We start from the raw sequence: 23,915 nt of genomic DNA on the forward strand, positions 1-23,915 counted from the left end.
CCATTAAGACTGGGTGATATCTGAAATGTTGTCTCTGTTTATCAGGCTTTTGATGTAATTCAATATTTATCTACTGATATAATTTAATATTTGTGTATTTTCTTAATTATTTTTCCCACTCCTTCATTTCATCCAAACAGACACACTATAAGTAGATTGCAATGATTCAAAGTACATTCAAAGAATATTAAAATTAAGTAAAAAAATAAATAAATTAAACCCCAGTTAAAAATAATCAAGGCATGTTTTCCACTAAAAAGATTAACAGATTTGATTTGTGGTTTATTTTTGATATTATATTATATACCGAAACTTTGATTTTGCATATATATTTAACAAAAATGTTTAAAAACCAAACACACTTTTGTTTTTGAGTGGTGATGCAAATTAATTGAATCAGTTTTGAATTGATTCATTGTAGCTGTTTGTACTAGGGCTGCAAAGCGATTAATCACATTGAAAATAAAAGTTTATGTTTACATACTATATGTGTGTGTACTGTGTATATTATGTATATAAATACACACACATACATGTATATATTAGAGAAAAATATGTTAGATTTATATATAAATTATTTATATTTATATCTAATAATAATATAAGTTATATACAAGAATAAATATATACAACATTTTTTTTTTTTAATATATTGCGATTAATAGTTTTTGCAGCCCTAGATTGAACTGATTAATAATGCAGTCAGGTTTAAATCAGAGATATTAATTAAACATTTGTCTTATTCTTCAACTCATGAGACAAGGAAGGATTGTACAACTTGTGTTATAGCAACTTAATGGCCAAATAAAAAGCACATGGAAATCATTGCAATATTTACAACGTTTCTTCATTTAATGTTGTCAGCAAGATCATTGTGAATATATTATGATTGTTTGATATATATCGCCCAACCCTAATAGTTTTCTTAGTAATGCTAGGAGGGTTATTTCAGGAAAGTGTTTTTCAACGTCAGGTTTTGCTGGATGTCAGTAAGTACTCACTTGCAAGTTGCAACTGCCTGAGAACAAATGAATTCGCTCACGCCACATTTTATTCACAAGCACCAACCTTGACAGAGACAGCAATTGATGTTGGGAGTAATGTGGAAAGTATTCGGGCAGGGTTTGGGTGAGGTTGGCTCTTCACTTGTGATGTGTCCGTATCAGAAAACAGTTTGGCCTTTGAAGTAATGCTGACTCGGTTACTCTACAAGCTTTGACAGCCCTGGCTTCACCATGGTGTTGGTTGTAGTAAAACAGAATTGATTGACTCTTCCAGAAGTTGCATATTCTTCTTAGTTCACCACTTTGTGGTTTGTACACTATAGAAAAGTTTTTGTCCTGTTGTGGTTATTCCTTCACATTTCTGATAAGTGATAGGCTAACCTGAATTAAAAGCTTTTGTGGTTATCTCTATTCTAATGGTGTTGTTGTAGAGCTTAAAACTGATTAATAAAGGCTTTTGTGCCCCATCAAAGAGTAAATCATGTACTGACATGTTTGCACCACAGTGCTGTTTATATGATCATTAATGCTGTCTAGACTTTCAATCCAAAGAACCTGTTTAGCCAGTGAAGGACAAAATGCTGTCAACACTCTTTTACTATGCAGGATCTAGATGAATTTGTTTTGGCAAGTACATGTAGCACTAACCCTCTAGATGTTGCCTATAAATCAATTGTCTATTCATCTTAACCCAAGCATCCTGCCCGTTTTTAAAATTAGTGAGTCAATTATTTACTGAGGTGTAAAGAATGTCACTCTTACCCAGGGGACCAGGGTTGGGCAAAATTCAGAATTTAAAGGGGTCATATGATGCTGCTAAAAAGAACATTATTTTGTGTATTTGGTGTAATGAAATGTGTTTATGCGGTTTAAAGTTCAAAAAACACATTATTTTCCACATACTGTACATTATTGTTTCTCCTCTATGCCCCGCCTTTTTGAAACGCGTCGATTTTTACAAAACTAATCGGTCTGAAAAGCGAGGTGTGCTCTGATTAGCCAGCTATCCAGTGCGTTGTGATTGGCCAAATACCTCAAGCGTGAGACGGAAATGTTACACCCCTCACCATACTGTTGATGCCGTGTCCCGGCCGAAGCGATGATTCAAAAACATTAAAACAGAAAGGAAAAATTGAAATCGCATCATATGACCCCTTTAAAAATTCTCTCTCCGTTCATGATGAATTTGTATTGAATTGGCCACACCCCACTGGATGATACATTGGAATTTGAATTGACCTATCGGTAACTAAGGGCGGCCCCCTTAGTTACTGTTGCGAACTCGGACAAACAAATGGAGTTGCTAACTGTCTTTTAATGACAGCTGTCAGTTCAAAAACCTTGTCCCTATATCTTTTTGATACATTTTGTACACAGAATGACCACCATTCAAGTGGGACTTAAATATGCCATGGAGGGATATCTAAAAGATTTTAAAATGAATATTGTGGATATTAATTTGGAAGCGAGGGTTTACAGATCACAATGCAAGCAGAAGAAGCCTCATGTTACGTTTGTCACGATCGCAGATAACAACATCCCGGATCAACACTGTTCATGTATAGCAGGGTACGATTAAATTATTTACATTTAACCAGTTTAATATGAAGAGACAGTGAAATGTAGACCTTCGTTTATGTGTTTTTGCCCTACACTGTACAAGATGCGAGAACAGTCTTCTATTTAGGTTTGTATGGACTTGTATGGTTTTAGCCAGAGATACCTTGCTAAAGCACAAGATGACATTAACGTTCTGCTTGAGCAGATGAAAATTGTAACTTAATGAGAGTATGACAACCAAAACTAACGTTTTTGTCTTCATTGGGATTGGGAGTGAATGCTTTGGGACATTTTGCTCCGTTTTGTTTGGGTTTAGGAAATAGAATAAAATAAATTCCATTGCCTATCCTCTCAGGATACCTGTAATCACTGTTACAAGCACCCCAGGCACATTGTTTTTCCATTTTTTTAAGCATAAACCCCATAAAAACGATGCAAGCTTCGGATCTTCCAATGTTTCTCAATGGCGCTGAAACCTACAGATGTCCGAGTTCTGCTCCCCGTGCAACTGATACTCGACTGCCATTGGCTCATCTGCGTTCGAGGGGAGGGGCTTACCGATAGGTCAATTGGAATGACGGGAAAAATGATTTATTGTATTGCAATTCAAAGAGGGATTTAGCAAGTTGAATTTAACTTCTTTAGTTTAACTAGTCCAGAACAAGTTTAATCATTAATGTTGACTAATTATACCTATTTATTCCCAAATATGTGGAATATATTATTTTATACCTATGTGATCCTCAAAAGAGGTTTTGATTTTGCCATAACACAAAAATGTTTTCAGATTACTTTATAGAAATAAAAATGTAATGTACATTATGTGATATATTGAGCTACAAGTGTACTAATAGCAAATTTGTGTATCAAAAGGTTCATTATTTCATTAATTCTATGATGGTTTTTCTATGCTGATTAGTGAGATATAAAGCAGTGCTAGAATTATTGGCACCTTTTATAAAAATAAGCGAAAATCAATGTATGTTGTTCCTGGACATATGCCATATGTTGTGTATATGATAACATGTGTATGGGTAAATCATACTGAAAAATTATATTTGTTGTGGCAAACTACACTTACAACTATTATATACTAGGGTTGGGCCAATAGACGATGCCATCAGCGATAGACATCACAATGTTGAGCCGGCATCGTGATCTCCCCCCGAGATGGGAGGAAAATATATATTTCAATACTTTCTCTTGCAGTTATATCATTGCGTAATTATACTGTATATAAATTGCGGGCAATTTATTTATTCTATTATGCCTGGCATTGAAACTGCTTTTGAATGTACGATCGCTTTTTACTTTCACTTTCGAGATTCGCGATCGCACGTAGTCTGTTTATACTATGGAGCGGCAGTACTTACCACATATTTTACAAGATTAGATGTTTGTCAGTGGTGCTCAGGATCTGCAAATCATTCGCCATCGTCCTCAGTCACATCTCCTTACTCTGTTTATGTGGTAGGCTACGTGAAATTTTATGTACTGTAATGTAACAGGTAACCGCTAGCAATCGTTATTTGTTTTCTGTGCCTTTCTAAATACGGATTCACGCTTTGGGCACACCCCCTAACTCTACAACCCACCCCCCGCAATGTCATCGTCCATCGCGATGTTTCACTGTAGACATCGTCCAACCCTAATATAATTTCTTTGAATTTCTTTCCATTTTAATTCTGCTTTATATTTTTATATCTGAATTACAGTTCTGCATCTATCTGCATTTTCTGCATCTATCTGCATCTACCTCTATTCAAACTCATTTCAAATTTATGCATTCTCAGTTAAACTGAAAGGCACACAAGCTCTGGTTTCACACAATGAGACCTGATATATGTCACACAGTCCTGTAAATGTATGTAAAAAAAAAAATTGTAGCAAACCCCTCAAGTTGCTTAAGATCAGCAGAACATTCTGTCTTTAAGCAGCTTACAGAGGAAATGTGTCTGACTGGGGAGAGAGAGGAAAATGGAGTGGGGAGATAAGGAGGGCAAGAAACTGTCTTTTTTCTTTGTTCATGAGATGATGTAAGCCCTTTTTTCTTTTGTACCACCCTTGACTTCGTAATAGTGGGGGGTAGATGTGACTTTCATAGAAAGCAACTGTTTTGTATGGCACCTCCCTTTATTGTTAAGTGTTATGTTTTGCTTCCGAAGTTGAACAAAAACATTTTAGATTTTTCTGTCTGTATACTGTTTTCCATATTTTTTAAACAAAAGCCATAATGGCATAATGGCTATTGCCAGCCTAATTAAATTCACTTTAAATGATTTGTAAACAGTTTATTGTTTTATATATTAGGCTGTTTTGTGTTAGAAAATTAGCCTAGACCTTAAAATCCCTAGGAAATTGACCACATTTATTTCATACACATGCCTACATTTCCCAGAAGCATTGTGAGCTTTAGTTGATCCATAGAGAACATTGGTGTATATGGTTTCTAAGAGCAAGGCTTATGATACTTTTGGGAAATGCAGCCCTGGTCTTATTGTGAACGATTCATCTGTGGACATTATTCCAGAGGAAAACTATAGAAACCACTTTTCCCGATTGAATCAATTCCCAGCAGATTAAGAATCCCACCCTGCATTCTTACTCATTTAATATACATTTCATTCTGAAATGTCACATTATAGAATTGAAATGGGTTGGAAGTAACTTATGTGCCTCTAGCAAAACTGGAAAAATTAATGCTTTTGAAAGCGCCATGATGTTTTGACGCTTTTTGGAAAGTCTTCCTGCAACTGGCTTTCTTTTAATAATAATAATAAACAAAAATAAAAGAAACATCTATTTAACTAGCATTGCCATGTGTTCACAATATGTCCATGTTAGTTAAACATTTATCAGCATCACGTCTTGTTTTCAACCACTCTAGTGGAGAATGTTGCTGTTGTCATTTGAACTAGGCTCAAAGTTTAGTAGGCCGCACAACCTCTTGTAATGTTTGTTTGGTCAGCGTGCACTGGAATGTTGAGTTGGTGAAGTCATCCTATATTTGGTAGGTGGTACATGTGGACCCTGCACGTTATGTCATCATGCTTCAGCTTGTGTAAGAATGAATACAGGAAAAAAAACTGACATACGATAAGAATCGAATGGTGTTAAAATGTTTTTCCATGTGATTATTTTAATTCGATTTTTCTCACATTTCTGCTTGAACAGTTGACATTTTTAGTAAAATTTTTATGGCTCATAAATATTATTTGATTGATTATGTGCAAGGCTAATGATATTTGACCATTTTGGAATGATCAGCATTGATAATGAATTGATCAGCTATTGTGTAAGATACACTACAGTCAGTAAGATTTTAAGAAATTAATACTTTTGTTCAGCAAGGATGCATTAAATTGATGAAAAGTGACAGTAAAGACTTTAACATTGTTAAAAAAAAATTATTTCCACAACAATTTTAACATTGATAATAATAAAAAAAAAATTGAACACCAAATCAGCATATTATGATTTTTGAAGGATCATGTGACACTGAAGACTGGAGTAATAATGCTAAAAATTCAGCTTTGCTATCGCTGGAATGAATTGCATTTTAAAATATATTAAAATAGAAAACAGTTATTTTAAATCAAATAAATGCAGCTTTGGTGAGCAAAACAAAAATATTTCAAAACCTTGCAAAACTTTTGAGCAGTAGTAAGTGTGCATTTCATTTGAGAAATTGTGTGTACATTTTATTTGCATTCATTAAATGGTTTGTTGACCCCAAAATAAAAATTCTATCATCATTTACTCACCTTCATGTCATTTTTGGGTGAACTACACCTTTAAATTGTATTATATTTAATTTATATTGACTATCAGCACCCTTGCTCTAAATAAAAAAAAGAACATTGCTTGAACACTATACATAATATAAATACAATGCTAGATTTTAGTAGATAGTTAGAAGTGAAGACCAGCAATCCTCTTATACATTCAGTTTAATTAAATGGCAGTATATCCAACGGCTAATCATCTCTTCACCGTCTCTTTCATCTGTTCTGTTTTTCCTCTCTTTTTTTCCATGCTTTTTCTGTCCTGTCAGTTTGCATTATTCAAGCTCCTGTAGTCTCTGTCTCTCTGTCTCCTCACCTTACTCCATCACTCCATCCTGTTTTTGAACACCACAGCACTGCAGACTGTTCAGTCCTCAGCTGCGGATGATTTTCCCCCTCCCTCACTGCAGTGAGATAGCTAGCACGTGCGGCCCACTTGCCTGTCACTGAACGGCGTGTGATGTGCACGGAGCCAGGCTGGCAGCAGGAGAGCGCCATGATGTTGTTGACGCAGGGGGTGATGGGATACCAGAGTACAGTGGGGGAATGATTGCATGCAGAGAGCGGCTGCTGTAGTCTGTCTCTCTTAAGCTACTAAAGCTTCCGGAAGACGAGACTCTGATTTAGTTGGCAACGTTCCACCTCTGTCTCTCTGCCCAGCTGTTGCCCTCCCTTCTCCTTTCTCCTCGAACTCCCACAGCTTTTAACCTCTCAAATATTTATTGCTAAAATCATCAGAGAGTTTAGTACACCTCTGAGTGGCCTTTTATATTTTACCACATGCGTTGCAGTTAAGGCCCAAAATTAACTTCCTGAACTTCCATAATTATCAGTAGTTTTGAATGGATTAAACTGGATTAGCTCTTATCAGTTAATCCAATTTTCTGACCATAAATATTTCTTAACATCCATGAAACTGTATTTTGCATTGTTTTTATTAAACATTTCAGTCAAAGGCCTTCTTCAGACAACCTATACATTTAAACATTGTTATTGAATAAAATTAGCAAACTATGACAGTATGCAGGACTTTTTCTGGTTTGTTCCAGTTGCATATATTTTAATATGTATATTATTTTTTATTTATTTTGCATGTATTTTAAAAATTATATTTATTTATTTTTGTTATTTTATTCTGCATTTTATTGCATACTTTACATATACAAATGAACAACATCCTGCAAAGATGTTCTGAATTCACTCCTTTGTTGTTTAAAAAATGCATTATTTAAGACATATCTGCATAATTTTTATTTATTTATAAATTGTTATTTATAGTTAGATTTTATTTTTATTCTTTTTTTTTAATTATTATTATTGTATACTTCACATGAACAACAACATCTCACAAAGGCGCTCTGATTTGCCCATTTTTCCTGTGCTTGATTTTTTTTCAATGCCACTGCATTAGAAGTGCTGTTCCACTGCTTGAGCATGAACAGAGCAGCCTGTGGTTTTGTGTACGGCTGTATTGTAACTAAATAGTGGGGGAAATAGCGCTATCTTTTTATGTAACCCATCTCTTTGGCCTTGTGCTTTTGTCAGTCTTACTGAATGAGTGGTTTCTGTCCTCTGAATAGACCTATGTGCTTGTATGTCATAATAATAATAGCTCATCATGTGCCATTATTTGTTTTTGTGTTGGAAACTTAGAAAAGATATAGTTATGAGCTTCAGATCATGTTAAGACATGATCATCATTATTCGCGATCAGTGAATGGGATTCAAAATAATCTCACGGATGTATAATCACCTAGTTTTAATCTGAGTTCATTGTGCATAATTGTGTAAATCCTCACATTTTTCATGTTGTTTATATAAGCATAGGGTTAGAGTGGATGTCATATCCTCTCTTATGACTTCTTATTTGAATATATATATATATATATACACACCCAAGAGAATACCTTTATTATAGGAATGCACGATATTATGTCTTTAAATGTAAATGTCGGCATCGGCCCGATATGAAAAATTATGCCGATATGTCTTGCCGATAGAGGAATACATTAACTCACATGTGCTCAGGGTGCGCTAGTGATTAGGTCAAGTCAGCAGTGTGGCTCATTCTTGAAGCAAAGTTTTGTCTGAATGATGATTAGATTCACTGTTTTGGATCGCTGCATTTAAACTGAGAATGCACGTACAGAATGACGCGTTAGGTGTGTGATAGAGTAAACCGTAAGCACCTGCAGCGGCAGCAGCGGCATCCTCCCCCGGGTCCTAATGGCCGTTCTGTAAGGAGATTTAATCTGTAGGGGGCGCTGTTGGCCTACTTCTAATTAAATTAAAAGTAAAATAGCCTACACAAATAACATTTAGACTGTGTTTTTGATTAAATAAAGCAGTAATTGAAGCATTAATAAATAAATAAAAATATATTTAATTTAAAAATTTTAAAAGCAGTAAGTGTATTTATTTCTTGTTTCAGTGTTTAGCGCAGTTGTCGTTGCTAGGAAACGCTTGTTTTGTTTACTGTGGAGACGTGCTGAAATCGCGTTTGGTCTCGTACTGTATCGCGTACCTTGTCAGTGTCGTGCGCTTTGCTTGGCCATTTGTTGTGATAAACAGTAAAGTGTGTCCAGCTGAATTCAATTTGAGTTTTGTTAAACGAATAAAAAAGAAGCTTAGTTTACCGCGGCTGCGGTCGCGTGAAGACCGAAGAGTGTAAAGACCATCGACTCTACCGTGCGACTCCACCGGGCAGGGACACCGGCAAAGGATAAGTATCGCTTTTTATTTCTCCTCTTTCCTACTACTTGTTTCACTTCTGTTTCAGTTTTTTTATAACCATTTCTTACTATGTGTCAGTAAGTTGTTGTTATTTTAGCATGTGTGTTTGGCTCAGTGTTATTTTTTTAGGATTACTTTATTAAATTAAATAATTTTATATATACTGATTTATTCATTAATGTGTAATATGTTTTATTTTTTAAACAAATCATAAGCTCAGAATTTCAGAATAAGCTTTCAGAATTTTTACAACTCTTTTGCTTTAGACCATCTACAAATGTTAAATCTTAAAATAAAATGTTATGGTTAACACTGCATCTTTCTGGGGAAAAAATGCAGCGATTGATATATAGTTTATTTACAGTTATTTTCAAAGCTTCAATGTACTGTCAAAAAACCTTAATTATTGTTTATTTAATTCTAACAAATAAGTTATTGTTAAAAACTAACCAAAATTAAAAATATTTTGCTTATAATTTCTAGGGGTGGGGGGAAAAATCAATACAGCATAGTATTGCGATATTTTCCGCGGCAATACTGTATAGATACACGGACGCCAAGTATCGATCTTTTATTATACTATTTTGTAGAATAATAAAATCAATTTCTTTACAATCCACTATAAAGTTTTTTTATATATAATTATCACTCTAAAGGTGTTGAGTTTTTTTCTGGTGAGGTCAGCTGGGTCACCTTCAGCATGCAGTAAGTTAGTAAAATAAAGAGGGCGGCATCGCGGAAAGTTATCAGGAAAGCCCCGTCTTGGCTGAAAATATAGGCTACATATAATAATAATAATAATAATAATATATATGGCGCGCCACGTCGCACCCCGCCCCCCAGTGTTCAGCGCGCATGTTTCACTCTCCTCGTCACTGCGCAGTTTGACGCTCCGCTCAATATTCCGATCTATGAATGTGCGTTCCACTCGTGTACCACTCATGCTCATCGGAAAAGCAAAGTCCGCTCAAATAACGCGCTGACAGGAAATTTCTATGCAGTATAGGCCTACTTGTTCCGGTTTGCAGTAGCGCTACTGTACTGTAACATGGTGTAGGCTAGTTCAGCTGTACTGGGCAACGCTGGTAAAATAATGCTACCTTCAGTGACGCTGTGCTCTGCTCATATGCTCTGATAATAATAGCTTTGTAGGACTACATTATTTGGATAATTAGTCAAAAAAATAAAACTTCTATCTGATTCTGTTACATAGAAGTGAATAAAAATAATATATTGATATTTAATATTAAGGTAACACTTTTCAATAAGGTTCCATTAGTTAATGTTAGTTAATGTATTAACTATCATGAACGAACAATGAACAATACATTTATTACAGTATTTATTAATCTTTCTTAATGTTAGTTAATGAGAATACAGTTATTCACTGTTAGTTCATGTTAATTCAGAGTGCATTAACTGTTAACAAGCACAACTGTTGATTTTAATAATGCATTAGTAAATGTTGAAATTAACATGAACTAAGATTAGTAAATGCTGAAGAACTATTGTTCATTCTTAGTTCATTAACTAAAGTAGTTAACTAATGTTAACTAATGAACCTTATTGTAAAGTGTTACCAATATTAATATAAATTCTGTCCAGTTTTATTGTGTTACTTTCAGTAAAAGTGTGGTTATTTTATTGGCTTGTGTTTTTTTTTAAATTCAGTATCATTTAAATTGAGTTAAATTTAAAAAGTCTTACAAAATTACTTTATATTATTTAATAAAATAATCAATAATCATTACAAAGCATTTTCGGTTTCGGTTTTCGGCCAAGTGCATCCAGAATTTTCGGTTTCCGTTTCGGCCCAGAATTTTCATTTCGGTGCATCCCTATAGATGTAAGTAATTTTAATTTAACAGTAATTTACTTTCAAATGCCCCAATTGCTGAAGGGTATGCACAACTTTTTAGTTCAATTTCAAGTTGCACTGTTCAAAATACCTGTAGTAGCACAGCAGTGCATACCTGTTTACATTTAATTAAGGTGGACTAGATTAGACTGTAATACAAATAGTTGAGTTTGCCAGGTGCATACAACATTTATGACAGGTTTTCATGAAAGTGTTGGTCAGTTTGTCTGCTTGACAATCCCATTTTGCACTGCAACAATAAAACTGAAGTGAGATAAACAAACTGAGGAATGTTTCTTTTTAGTTAAAACCGATGTTGTCAAAGTTTTCCTTTGGGGACATAATTTGAAGTTGGAAAAAGGTAATAAATTGCAATATATCGCAATATATTTAAAATCGCAATAATATTGTATCATGACAAAAGTATCGTTATAATATTGTATCGTGAGGCCTCTGGTGATTCCCACCCCTAATAATTTCTGCACCGGAAAGACTTGGTGTTCTTTCCAAACAAATGGAAATATATCGGTATCGGCCAAAATAAGTTGAAAAATATCGGCATATCGGCAAAAATCCAATATCATGCATCCCTACTTTATTACTTTTGTTTCTTTATGTGTGCATGCATTTAATTGCAGAATCAGGGCTATAAGGATCTCAAGCATTGATCCTGGCCTATATATTGATCTCGGTGTTTAGTCATATCAAGTGTTATCCCGTAAGTCACCAATTAGGGTCACAGATTCACTTTTGTTGATAACAAATTTGTGCACACCGAAAGCTCTGTAAATTTCTGCAGAATCGGGATGTTTTACCAGATTCCATTTGTGCCTTTTTATATTCTGTTTCAGCAAATTATATGTTTAAAGGGGTCATATGATGCTGCTAAAAAGAACATTATTTTGTGTATTTGGTGTAATGAAATGTGTTTATGCGGTTTAAGGTTAAAAAAACACATTATTTTCCACATACTGTACATTATTGTTTCTCCTCTATGCCCCGCCTTTCTGAAACGCGTCGATTTTTACAAAACTAATCGGTCTGAAAAGCGAGGTGTGCTCTGATTAACCAACTATCCAGTGCGTTGTGATTGGCCGAAAAGCTGAGCCGTTTTAGGTAGGCGTGGTTGACTCTTAACTTTTATAAAGAATATCTCTTTGGATTTGAGACTTTAGTCTTTGCAACTTTACAGATCTTCTTTATGCACCAAGAGCTTGTAACACTCCAAAGAGAAAGGAAAAATTGAAATCGCATCATATGATCTCTTTAAAAACATTGTTTGGCCTGAGATTACAAACCTTTTGAAATTCTACTGGCTTGTTTGAGCTGGATTTCTTTCTAATTCTGGCCTTTTCTTTGTTTCTATCTCTTATTCTGTATCGCTCTGCTCTACTCTCTCTCTGTCTTCTTTCTGCCATTGTGCTTTATCAATGCTTCCCTTTATGAAGAGGCATCTAATGAGGTCTGTTGGTGCTGAACAGCCACACTAAACCTACTTGTAGACCATCAATGGTTTGCTTTCAGAATCTGAAACGTATGTTGAACCATCAAGGCCTACTTGGCAAACAGAATATTAAAGCATCCATTTGTTTGTGCATTAGCATTTCATTCAGTTGACTCGTGCTTGATCAGACCAAAGAAACTATATTTCATAGGAGGTATCATACAAAAATCTGAAGTTTGTGCCAAGAACAACAGCATGTTGAAACATTACTGAAAAACAATAGACTGTTTGTGTTGAAAAGAATAGTCCACCAGAAATGACAATTCTGTCATCATTTACTTATGTTGTTCCAAGCCTGTATGTCTTTGTTTCTTCTGTGAAACAGAAGATATTTTGAAGAATGTTGGTAGCCAAAAAGTTTTGGTGCCCATTGACTTCCAAGTGTGTGTGTTTTTTTTTTTCATTCAAAGTCAATGTATGAAAATTATAATTGGTTCATTTATGCTCAAAATTATTAATAAACGAATTTTATTCATGTAACGCTTTACAATAAGGTGTCATTTGTTAACATTAGATAATGTATTAACTTATTAACATGAATGAACAATGAACAATAAATTTATTACACTATTTATTAATCTTTGTTAAAGTTAGTTAATAAAAATAGTTGCTCATTGTTTGTTCATGTTAGTTCACAGTGCATTAACTAATGTTAACAAACACAACTTGTGATTTTAATAATGCATTAGTAAATGCTGAAATTAACATTAACTAAGATTAGAAGTATTGTTCATTCTTAGCTCATGTTAACTAATGTAGTTAACTAATGAACCTTATTGTAAAGTGCTACCCATGTAATATTGTTATTTTACTTGAATTATTATCACTACTGTTATTGATAAAGTTTAAATGAAGTTTTAAATTTTTAGATCTACATTTTTAGATCTTACTTATTTAGTTGCTTTGTTAAATTATTGTGAAACAGCACTTCGTCAGTCCTAGAGATAGTAGTTTGGATCACAGTATGGTGTATCTCAAACAACCCCCATCACAGCAGGACAACCAGTGTGTTATCAACTCATCCAGGCTTATGAAGGAAATAGAGCTGAACTTCACACCCATATAGAGTTCAGCCCTCCGTACGGCTGATCTGATTGCGGAGCATAACGCACGTTTTTGTTGTTGGTGCAGACATCTCTTTGTCAGTCTTACTTGAGCAGTGAGATGGAATGGATGTGGCAGAGGTGCTGATGTGGACGTGAGGGGAGGGAGTGTCAAGAGCTGTTAATTCAGCTGTACTTCAACAGCACGAATGACCAAAACACTTCCACTGCCACATAGTGACAAGCACAGTCTCCTGAGTTCTGTCTAATTGTTATTAGTAATTATTTTCTTTTGTAGCTACAGGATCTTGGTTTCTGCCAAGGACACCTGTCTGTTAAGCTGTCTGCTATTGTCCATTAGGGTCTTTTATGCTTTGTTTTAGAGTACAGCTTGTGCATTAGTATGTTTGTCCTGTTAGAACCTGATTATTGTGCTTTCCCATGGTTGACTTGGACAGCAGTGATCAAGGCCACGGATCTGCCCTTAATTGAAATGCACAAACAATGTCTTTTTAGTGGCAGGAAATTAGAAGATCCTTTAATGTTTTACGTCTCTTATGCTCACCAAGGCTGCATTTATTTAATCAGAAATAGTAAAAACAATTATTTTAAAATATTATTACAATTTAAAAGACACTTTAAAAATTATTCCTGTGGTAGCAAAGCTGAATTTTTAGCAGCCATTACTCCAGTCTTCAGTGTCCCATGATCGTTCAGTTGATTTGGTGCTCAAAAACATTTGTTGTTATTAGCACTGTTGAAAACAGTTCTGTTGCATTTTTGTGGAAAGATAAATAGAATTCCTTTCTAACATTTTTTTAGCATAGTATAAAAGTCTTTACTATCATTTTGAGCAATTTAATACATCAATCCCCCCCCCCAAAAAAAAGCACTGACCCTAAAATTGCAGGAATCTTTTAAATTTTTTTCCTAAAACAATAACAACAAAAAATCATACTGGGCCCAAACATTTGAACAGTAGGTTATGTATATGTATATTTTTGTGTATCAAAATTATATTTTATGTATCATATAATTATAATATGTTTAATATATATATATTGCACACACACACCCTGCATTATAAGATAATACAGTGCTCAGAATATAGCTTTTAGTTTGGCCTTTATAGCCTAGTTTCACTCCCTTCTTGCGAGTGTGAGAGTGTTTAGACAGATGTTTATGTCTCTGTCATTTACACATATGCTACTTGTCTACGATGTTTTGTCATTTACTTATATGCTACTTGTCTACAATGTTACAGTCTTTTGCTGAGCCACCATCACTCTCACACTGCTGAAGTAATCAAAGTTGTGTTATTTAGAGAGGCAATCTAAAAATGGAACCATGATTGCGTCCATTACGTGCCTTTTTACCAATATTTGTACGGACCACACACATGCTTTGGACACCCCAGCAACTTAATGGATTAGAGAAAGTTGCCTTTGACACACACACTACACTCATGCACACTCAGCTGACTTCAGATTTCCTGCGCTGGTCAGCACCTGCTGTCGTGAAAGCGGCATGTGTGCATTTGATAAGAGGAAATGCTCTTTGCTGGATATCAGCTGTAGTTGTTCTGCCTTTCTAAGGTTTCCGTTTTGTTGGCAAGGATTGTCCACATTCCTTTCTCACTGATTCCTTTCTCGCTGTGTCAAGACAGCCCCCGCTTCGCCCTGAGGACATTCTTGAGTGTATATTCTAAGTAGTTTGAAAGTTTCCTCTGACCTCTAAGTGTAGGCTTGTGTGGAATGTTATTGTCAGGAAAAAGGAAATGCTCGGGTTGTCGTCATCGGACCCAGTTGATACTGCTTGACTTTCAGTGGCTTTCTTGTCAGTCTACTTGCACAGCAACATTGAGTACATTTACATGGACAACAATACTCCGATTTTAATACAGCTGAAATGCAGGGCTCTAGCTTTGATCTAGCACACCGAAAACGATTTGACTGAAAAGTTATCAGAAGAGATGAAAGAAAGATAGTGGTCATCTGTGCAATTCGGAAAAAGAGGCGGCTTTTCTGCATTAGGTATGTTTTTTTTTCTTTCTTTCTTTTTTTTGCTCTTTGTACAGCAGTTATTGTTCATTCTAAATAATTTTTTAAATGTAGAATATGTGTTACATAAATACATGAAATGTAGAACATATAAAAAAGTGCTCGTGGCTCGTCTGCCAGTGGGTGCCCCCCCACGCATAAAAGTGAAACTCCGCCTATGATTGTGCTGTTACTCCTTTCGAGCCGAAGTTCACAAAATTGGGTGTTATTTATGGGGAGTAGAATTTTTTATTTATTTCAATGAATGTAATCGATTAGATATCAACATTTTTTGGCTATAATATTATAAATCAGGGTGGTTTGTATTGCTGACGTAATATGTAAATGATATGATGTAATATGTAAATGATATGCGTGCGCCCCGAGACTTGCACTTGGACCATAGTGCGGCCCGGTGGAAAAAAAGGTTGAGAACCACTACCGTAGACAGTTCTGCAGCCCAGTGAACCACAGTGATCTCTGTGAGGACAGTGTTTGTGTGTGTGGACGGTGCTGTGTGTTCTCCCTCTTACATAAAGAGGAAGGTGATGGGGTCGGGATCAGGGCAGCGCTGATAAGCTCTCTCAAATTCATGCATGTTTAAATATGGATGCAGTTTAATAGTGGTCACACAGGTCACAGAAAGGATAGTGATGTTTTTGGTACTTTGAACAATGCCTCACTCTAATTTGAAATTTTAATTAGCTCGCTATTATTGTTGGTTGTGTATTCTTGTATAACTTTTCAGCCCTGGTGTCAAACAGTAAACAAGTTACATTAGTTCTTATGTTGCAGTGATTTTTGTTTTGATGCAAGCTAGATTATTTAGTTCCTCGTGGCTTGTGCATGTTGTTTTGATAGAGATCATGCCTGCAGTAATCGGTCCCATGAGCTCTCTGAAGATCTTAACCTCTCACCTGATGTGTTTTTAGTCCATCGTTCTATTATGAATAATTGCACTCCTTTACCTAGCCAATACCATCTATTAGAGATGCTAGTGTTGGTCCAACAACTCGCATGGATCCCAGGAACTTTTTTTTTAAATATTCTGTGAAATTGCTGTCAAAGAGTAATTAGCTGGTAAAGTGGATTTACTTATTGTAGAGTTAACTATGAACTAGGGCTGCACGATAAATCACATGCGATATTTAATGTGCATCTTGTCAGTAAAGAACATAAATGTCTGTAGACCGGGGAGATTTTTAAATGATTGGTTCATTCATAAATCTGTATGATCTTACCTTCATGCTGTGGAAATATAAACCGAAAGAGAGAAGACAATCAGTGCTGTGCTGAAAAGGGGAGTGCTACATAATATCTATACAGTATAATAAACATAATATTTTTTGTATTAGTATTATGTTTTATATTATTTATATTAGATATTTTATTTACAATAATAATCTTATTATTATTATTAACTAATTATAAAAAATGAAGATAATATCACTTTTGTAATAGGGTCAGAGACGTTAAGATGTCCTCATCAAAAGAAATGTACAAAAGTGATTTTATGTCCTTAGAAAGCACATTAAATGTAAGTGTCTACTTTTAAGGTTTCAAATAAGTTTTTTGAGGTGAAAAATTTATGATATTTATTTTTTGAAAAAAATAACTAAATTGCAATTAAATTAAACAAGACTTTTACATTTTTTTGAGGGGGGAAACAACAATTTAAAGCAGTATTACACTTATTGTTTTTATGCTTAAACCCTTTTTCGTCTTTGACCCAATAATGCTGTGCTTTTAAAATAAAAATTTAGAAAATGAAAACAAAATACAAAATTAAATTTTTTTCTTTTTACAAATAATATTACTTTTTTATGATTCAATTAATTATTTGCATTACATCAACTAGCGAACCACTTGCAGTTCCCTCACGAACCCCTGTTTGGGAAACCATGATTTAGCCTACTAACTAATATTAGTTTTTAGGGATAGTTCAGTGGATAATGTCTTTTACTTTACTTTTTTACTTTACTACTTTATGGTTATTTTATGGTTTTCAGGTCCTTTTTGGAGTTTCACAGTGATCATAAGGGCTCTTGTGAGCAGCGAAACATGCTATAATTAAAAAAAACATGACTGTGCAGTGCAGTAATGGAAGAGCCAGTCAAAAGTGTAGTGAAAGGCATCTATATTGCGTAGGATGAGAAGACTTCTCATTTCAGGCATTTCTCTAAAGAAATTAAAGCAGGGAAGCATCTGGTGATACACGTGTTGTTCACTATCCGTGCTTCTTTTGCTGTGGTGTGACTTTATATTTATCCTACAGTATCGTAGGCGTTTTCTCTGTTCAGACTCTGTTCAGTCTCTGTTTCTTAGCCGCTCCTGATGTCCCTCAGGCCCTTTTTACCGGTGACTCAGGGAGCCACTCTACTACTTGAGAACAGCTGTGGTGCAACATTAGTCTTATATTACAGATGGCCTCGAATCTCCCTCAAACACTGACCTGAGACCAGCTTATCTAATAAAAGCCTTTGAACTCAAAATCCTCCCAAAATATGAAGCTAATGTAGAGTGCATAGCCATTACTTAATCGTGGTGGTGGTGCGGTGGCAGGTATGATAATAATATGATAATAATAATAATGGCCCAGCACATGGAGAGCAGACATATGTTGATTTCTTGCATCCGTGTCTGGGCTTGTTGACTTCATCCCAGCTGTTGTTCCTTGGCTCGTGGAAAATCACTGAGAATGCTCACAAAGCTGGCACCAACGAGCAAACCAGCGTAGAAGCAAAACTAGAGTTTGAGTTGACATAATGATCGATAGTGGTTGTTGGCAATGAAACAAAATTAACTAGAGTTCAGTTTTATGCAACTAAGAGACTTGATAGCTTTAGCAATGCATCCTGACTGGTAAGACTTTTGGTAGACTAACTGCATTATTTATTTATTTTTACATACAGTCTTTCAGCATTGTCTTCAGTAGTATTTCAGTTTGAACACTGATTATTACCTCAACAGACACCCTGTGCCCTGCAGATCATTTAGTCCTGCGGTCTCACTGGCCTGGATAAATTCCTCCCATTTGGACAGGCCTAATGAGGACGCTGTTCCTGTGAGGATCTAGGACGAGCTTATTTTACCAGCTACATCAATCTGGAATGATCCTGGTAACACACCACCAAAGAAATCGCAGTGCAGAGGTTTTTCATGGAGTGGTATCTTATTTACAGATATTTTTCCTATTTTCTTATAGCATTTTTTTTATAGTTTTGGTTTTTGTATGTTCTCTCTTTTTTCTTCTCCATTATCTTATCTAATATTTCACAATATTGTTGTTTTACTGTATATTTGTTATACCAAACCTTTGAGCAGTGGTTGATAAAATATGCAGTTTGTCTTGGGCTAAAATTTTACAGAAATGTAGGCTATAAAAAAGATGCAAAGGTGAACTTAATGATGCAGAACCTTTGTTTTTCATAGGAAACAAATATTTATCCAAGTTAGACATTCATGCAGAATGAGTTTTTGCTTTCATAACAGGGCTTTCAGGGTGCAAGATGCTAAAAAGAAAAGTCAATAGTAATAAAATTGCCTGGTAAAATTAAAATGTAATTGTCTTCTGTAACATCCTGTGTTATAGCTTAATTGTGTAACGAGGAAGGGAGTGACACAAACAAACATACGCAATTATATATTTTATATATATATATATATATATATATATATATTTAGCCGATGAAACAGTCAGTTTAATAATACATGACCATTTTTCAACCTGTGTTTGACCCTCTGATTGAGAATCTCCCATTTTGGAAAATTTTTATTATTATTACTGCAATGAACTATCAAGGAAAATCTGATTCCTCATGACATGACCCCTTTTAAAATGGGACGTGCACCAAAAAAGGTTGAACACCCCTGTCTTAGCGAGGGATGTACAGGCGCTGTTGGACTGATTAGCAAAGTAGTATGAATTGAAGACGACGAAACCAGGGGAATGAGCACATATCCGTCTCGTTAGTGTTTTCTGACAGATACATGCCTCCTCTCTCCTGCTATTCACCGTTTGTCTGTCCAGGTGTGACGGAGTCTGCATAGACTTATGTAATAGTTTATTTTGGTATTGATTTGAGCTTGGAACAGAAGCTGAAATGATCGATCATGCTCCTGTAGATTTGCTATCAGCCGTTAACAAGAAAACAAAGGAAGGAATGAAGCAACAGAAAGCACAGAGAGATGAAACAAAAGCTCAGCAAGGACAACAGTAGTTCTTGGCTCCTTTCTTTGATTGTGGTGGATAGGAAAGATATAAATAGCGGGATAGGGTATGTTTAAATTTGGCAGCCTAAGACGGTCTGAAGCAGGAGGTTGCTGGTGAGAAGATAGATTGGATTGCACATCGGTAGGAGGCGGGCTTACAATATTATGGAGGAGTGGGAGGTACTTGGGTAAATAGTGGGTGTGGTCATATCTTCATAACTGGCTGGAATCTTATCATTAGGTAAAGCAAGTATTTAGCACATTTCATACACCGTGGTAATTCAGATTGCTCTACAGAAAACAAATATTTTATATTAAATCATAAAAAGGTTTATAAGAAATATAAAAAATTAAAGGCAGAAGAAAAATAACCATTGGCTTGCATTCAGATCTGCCGACGTTGTTTTGTGTGCTTTTGTACATATCTTTTAGCAAGTTAAAAGGATTTATTTTTTATTTTGAAGGAAATATCTTATGCTAACAAATTATTTGATGAAAAATACAGAAAAAACATTAATATTGTGAAATATTATTACAATAAAATATAATTTATTCCTATGATGACAAAGGTGAATTTTCAGCAGCCATTACTCCAGTCTTCAGTATCACATGATCATCATTCTGATATGCTGATTTGCTCAAGAGACATTTCTTCTTATTGTTGTTATTATTATTATTATTATTATTATTACAAAAACAGCTGAAAACAGTTGCTGCTATAATATTGTGAAATATTAAGAAAATGTTTGCAGGATTGTTTGATGAATAGAAAGTTCAAACGAACAGCACTGTTTTGAAATAGAAACCTTTTGTAAGATTAAAAGTGCTTTTACTGTCTCTTTTGATCAATTTGATGCATAAAATGATGAATAAAAGTATTAATTTATTTAAAAAAAATGACTTACTGACCCCCAAACCTTTGAACGGTATATATAGTGGCTAAATCTGTTTCCATCTGTGAGGATGTGTGAAATTAAGGAGGAGGACAACAAAGAAATCAGCTGTGTGCTACCCAGTGCCTCATGATACAACTTGCCTTTTTTACACCTCCTCTAAGGCATTTAATACTCTTCTCAACTGATGTGGTTTATCTGTGTCTCAGTCCTGGGTGTCACCAGCATAATTACAGTCATTTTCTGTATGGGTGAGATCAAAGGATCAGGACTTTGTTATAGTAGATATATTAGAGTCAAACCCAGCTGCTTAAATACATACGTAAAATAAATCAAGAGGGCAGTACTAAACAAATGACAGGAGATAAACTTTAAACGTGAAATGACACACTAAAGGAAATAATGACTGTGTTCAAATTGGTTTCCCAGACACTCCCCCTTTTTCCACTGGTGGAGCAAACGGGTAGTCCCAGTCTTTATTGAAAATTACTTTGTTTGTGAAGATTTACAATTATCATTTACCTTATTTAAGGGTTTCCAAAAATTGCACCATTATCTGACTTTAAGAAGTCAGGTGATGCATTTGTGTTGATATGGTGTTAGCAGGCCTGCTCTCACTATACGCTCATTGAACAGTCCTCAACCCCATGACAAGGAAAGTTAAGTGGTTGGGCGGAGCATTTGCAGTATGTTTGTTTTGTGCCAATCTTCTCTGTGATGGTTGGAATAAAAGAGAGACCAAATTGTTGACCATTGGCGTGAAATATGTTTAAATATGTGTAATGAACTTTACTGGAAAGGAACACTGTGGCTGTAATTTAAAAAAAGGCTGAGAAAGGAGAAAATAAATGAGATGTTAGGGATTTACCCATAATCCTTTGCACTACTCAGTCAGACTGGGATTTCTAGATGGTTACCCATAATCCTTTGCACTACTCATTCACTACTCAGTCTAAGGTTGTTTAGCATACTAATCTTAAGGTTGTATGTAGGGCTGCACGATAAATCGCATGCGATATTTAATGCGCATCTTGTCAGTAAAGCCGCTTCTGTAATCAGCGGTAAATCTCCATCACGTGCGGGCTTTCACATGGAGCAACGTTTACTACACAGAGCTGTTGTTCACTGGCAAGCTGCGCAACACCACGTTCATAATCGCGCGATTTTTTTGCGCAGCTTGTCAGTGAACAACGGCTCTGTGTAGTAAATGCTGCTCCATGTGAAAGCCCGCACGTGATGGAGATTTACCGCTGATTACAGAAGCAGCTTTACTGACAAGATGCGCATTAAATATCGCATGCGATTTATCGTGCAGCCCTAGTAGTATGTGAATGTGTTGTATTTCTAATACTAGTATTCATATTTGTAATATGGAAATATGTTATTTTGGATTCATCTGAAATTTGTCTGTTATCCATAGTCCATTGCATTGCTCATTTAGACTCAGATGTCCTATTTGTTACCCATAATCCTCTGCTCTACTCATTCGGTTTGGGGGGATGGGCGGCCATTTCATTAATTGTACCTTCTTATTTCCTGTGTTCTTTGTGATATTTTGAATTGACAATAACATAATGTTGCTTAAAGATTTTAAAGCTAATTAAAGATTTTTGTATATTGCAACAACACATTAAATTGAATAAAAATGCACACATAGTTTTTGTCTCGGTTTAATTTTATGCTTTTTTCATCTTTAGTTGGCTTTGTTGGGAATGGACCTTCTATCTGCCTTAGTGACGAGATTACAAGACCGCTTTCGGGCCCAAGTTGGTACAGGTAGGAATATTAATATCTTAAATGTGTAAAAATTTCTCTGTCAGATTTTATTACCTCAAAAAATAAGGATCGTTGTGTGACAATTTATTTTCATATTATAGTTTATCTAAAGAAAATTTTGAAGATTTGTTTTTTTTATTACTTTTTAAGCAGCGGTGCTTAAATGAAGAGACACAACTTCCTGCAGAAAGTTTGAGTTTGCTGACAGAGTGTTATACTTGAAGTGCTGAAACTGTCAGCATACACTGAAACCCTCTGAGAAGTTGCTTCTTAAAATTCATCCGCTTTAAATGCATTGCTGCTGCAGTCATCAAACGCTGCTTTTGTTACAAATTCACTGCATTCATCAATGAATTTCAAGGCAATCACTGTCACTCTTCAGATTGTCTGCTGTGAGAAATATGCCCGTTATTACGTAATCTGAAGGTCTCATTATTTGACGTTTCCAACTAGTTGACTGAAAATAACTTTGCACATCCCTAATATCTAATCTTTGTTCTGTCCATCTCCAGTTTTACCGAGCTTGATAGATCGGTTAGGCGATGCCAAAGATCAAGTCAGAGACCATGATCAAACCCTTCTGCTGAAGATCATGGAGCAGGCAGCTACTCCTCAGGTAGTATTTGTCTTTATTTAGCCTAAATATTAATTCCAGGATGGTCAGTTCATTCTAAAGCTAACTCTGCTGTCCTGTTGTGTGAACACAGTGCATTATGCTGGCAAACATACATCTCTGTATTTTGTCTTTGTATTAAAATATCATGACAGCCTAAACAATATTTATAATGTAAGGTCTGAACAACCTGCTCCATTCAGAAATACCCTTGCGAGATGCCTTTGTGGCATTTTAAATGGGATTTCATTTAGTTAATGAATTGAACTCTACGCTCCATGAAAAGGCTGATGGGAGGTCTCATAATGAGATTAGCTGCCATTTAATTGTATTAGATTGAAAGTATTACATTTGGATTGTCTTCACAGTACATATGGGACCGAATGTTGGGGGGGTTCAAACACAAAAACAACCGGACCAGAGAGGGAGTGTGTCTCTGTCTCATCTCAACTCTGAACACGTAAGTCTCATTGTCCTCTCAGTCAGGATATTGTAGCTTTCATTCAACAGAAATACAACTTACATTGACTTTTATGTTTAAAGGGGTCATATGATGCGATTTCAAGTTTTCCTTTCTCTTTGGAGTGTTACAAGCTGTTCGTGAATAGATAAGATCCCTAAAGTTGCAAAGACTAAAGTCTCAAACCCAAAGAGATATTCTTTATAAAAGTTAAACGCCCTCGTCCACGCCCTCCTAAAACGCCTCGTTTAGACACGCCACGCCCTCACATGTCTACGTCACGATGTGGGAATATTTGCATAAGCCGCCCAAATGTTCACGCAAAGAAAGAAGGCGTAACTTTATTGTTGCTGCCGCCGCCGCCGCCATGTTGTGAAGACGCTGTGTGTTTCGTTGCGAAATCGAAACTACTTTGTTTGACCTTCCACAAGAGGA

The 23,915-nt window shown here is 35.4% G+C and overlaps 1 protein-coding gene across 12 annotated transcripts in view; it reads left to right on the top strand.

The window, feature by feature from the left end:
* The window catches only part of LOC107741904 (CLIP-associating protein 1-like), an 85,785-nt gene that overhangs the window by 4,203 nt on the left and 57,667 nt on the right, over nt 1–23,915 (top strand). For all 12 annotated transcript variants that reach the window (XM_016554700.1, XM_016554706.1, XM_016554701.1 and 9 more), the window contains exons 3-5: nt 22,329–22,407; nt 22,920–23,023; nt 23,389–23,480. In XM_016554700.1, the coding sequence (XP_016410186.1) occupies nt 22,329–22,407; nt 22,920–23,023; nt 23,389–23,480 (275 nt within the window). The remainder of the gene's footprint in view (nt 1–22,328; nt 22,408–22,919; nt 23,024–23,388; nt 23,481–23,915) is intronic.

The sequence above is a fragment of the Sinocyclocheilus rhinocerous genome, unplaced genomic scaffold (assembly GCF_001515625.1).
Source record: "Sinocyclocheilus rhinocerous isolate Xijiao unplaced genomic scaffold, SAMN03320098_v1.1 scaffold226, whole genome shotgun sequence".
Lineage (NCBI taxonomy): Eukaryota > Metazoa > Chordata > Actinopteri > Cypriniformes > Cyprinidae > Sinocyclocheilus > Sinocyclocheilus rhinocerous.